We start from the raw sequence: 1,559 nt of genomic DNA, 5'->3' as shown, positions 1-1,559 counted from the left end.
CCAGTGTGTTTCTATTGCCTCTGCAGTTTTGACAAATGGAGGAGGGGGGTGAGAGTGTGGCAGCAGTAATGGGCCAGGACAATGGTTTTTTCTCTTAGATTTATGCAACTGTGCCTCGAGTTGACATCCATCAAGCTAAGAGGCGTGATAGACAAGGAGCTCAGCCCCTGGTCTGCTATCATGCTGCTTAGCCTGATGTATTGTATGATCATCTGTCTCGAGCCATCTGAGCACTCACTGTAGTGAAAAGCATCCCTAATGCATGTGGTATGACTGAGAGATTAATCACAATGAACCAAAACACACTCCAAAGTTCACAACTGTTCTAACCTTGGCTCTTCAAGAATGGTGTGAACACACTGATGCTGCGGTCCCACCGTTGTCCAGTTCTGTGCCATGGCCACCATAGCACCAGCATCAAGAAGCCCATAACCGTACGAATGGCTGACTGTAAAAGAAGAAAGAACAAGATGTTTGAAAAAAGTCCACCCATTCCACTCTTTACAACCACCGTGGGCGATTACAAATTCACAGTATAGAGCAGGACTAACAAGTGTTCCTGTCCAAACTAACGAGCAACGGGCTGAAATGTGTTGCATGTTGTGACTCAGAGAGCAGGCAGGGTAACAACAGAACAGGGGCTTTGAAGATAAGTACGTTATACCCACCCTGCAGACACATTAAGTGGGAAAAAAAACAATAAGTGAAGTCGTTTTCTGTGCAGTATCGCAGTTGTTCGCCTTCTTTTTTTATCAAAGCTCTTCAAGGATGGGAATTCCAAATGAGCATTAGCTGTAAACGGTGAAATACTCCCATCATGCAGCTGGTGTCACTGTATCAACCCATGAAAACCATTAATAAGTAGCACACAATTCACTCGCCAAACGTCAGGCCTGCTTCTCTGCTTCATTGAGTGTTTACGACCGAGGCGCAAACATTACATCACACAGTACAATAGCGTCTCCACCTCTGCGTCCCACTCCATTTGTCTTCCAATCGCCGGCGCTGAGGTGTCCAGGTCGGGATGTTCGCACTACCAGGTGTTGCATATCCCTCCACGTCAGGTTCATGCTTGGGGCGGGGGGAAAAAGCAGAGAAATCATATTGACTTTCTGTCATGTAAGAGCTGAAGATATTATTTCGTACATGAGACACTGGATGAGAAATGTCAGGTTTCCATGACCTCAACAAAAATAAACCGGCAAAGGAAAGAGTAAGTGGCTCTGCAGACTGAGGACCCGAGTGGAATATAATCCAGCTTGGTCTGTACAGTATATAGGAGATCAAATCCTTACATTTGTGGAAGAAATGTATTGAGATATATTGAGGAAGCCCTGTGGGAGAGTTCAGTCAACCATTATAAATATATGGGCTCACATTAAGGTTGAACATCCACATAAAGCACTGGCTTTAAAGGACTGCTGCACTCAAAGGACAAAGAAGAATTAAATCTTTACCTCACTGTAATGACACTGAGTGAATGTGGAGGGAGGATGGGTGAGAGGATGGGTGAGAGGATGGGTGAGAGGATGGGTGAGAGGATGGGTGAGAGGGGGTGA

The 1,559-nt window shown here is 45.5% G+C and overlaps 1 protein-coding gene across 2 annotated transcripts in view; it reads right to left on the bottom strand.

The window, feature by feature from the left end:
- Nucleotides 1-1,559, bottom strand: part of furinb (furin (paired basic amino acid cleaving enzyme) b) — an 83,967-nt gene that overhangs the window by 6,295 nt on the left and 76,113 nt on the right. For both annotated transcript variants that reach the window (XR_003049834.1, XM_008312526.3), the window contains exons 11-12: nucleotides 968-1,071; nucleotides 331-448 (exon numbers count right to left, since the gene is read on the bottom strand). Coding sequence is in view for 1 of the 2 variants with exons in the window: in XM_008312526.3 (XP_008310748.1) it covers nucleotides 331-448; nucleotides 968-1,071 (222 nt within the window). In the remaining variant the exon portion in view is untranslated. The remainder of the gene's footprint in view (nucleotides 1-330; nucleotides 449-967; nucleotides 1,072-1,559) is intronic.

This window comes from Cynoglossus semilaevis, chromosome 6, assembly GCF_000523025.1.
Source record: "Cynoglossus semilaevis isolate Cse_v1.0 chromosome 6, Cse_v1.0, whole genome shotgun sequence".
Taxonomy (NCBI): domain Eukaryota; kingdom Metazoa; phylum Chordata; class Actinopteri; order Pleuronectiformes; family Cynoglossidae; genus Cynoglossus; species Cynoglossus semilaevis.
The sequence above is the reverse complement of the archived record's forward strand: the minus strand, read 5'-3'. Positions and strand labels throughout refer to the sequence as shown.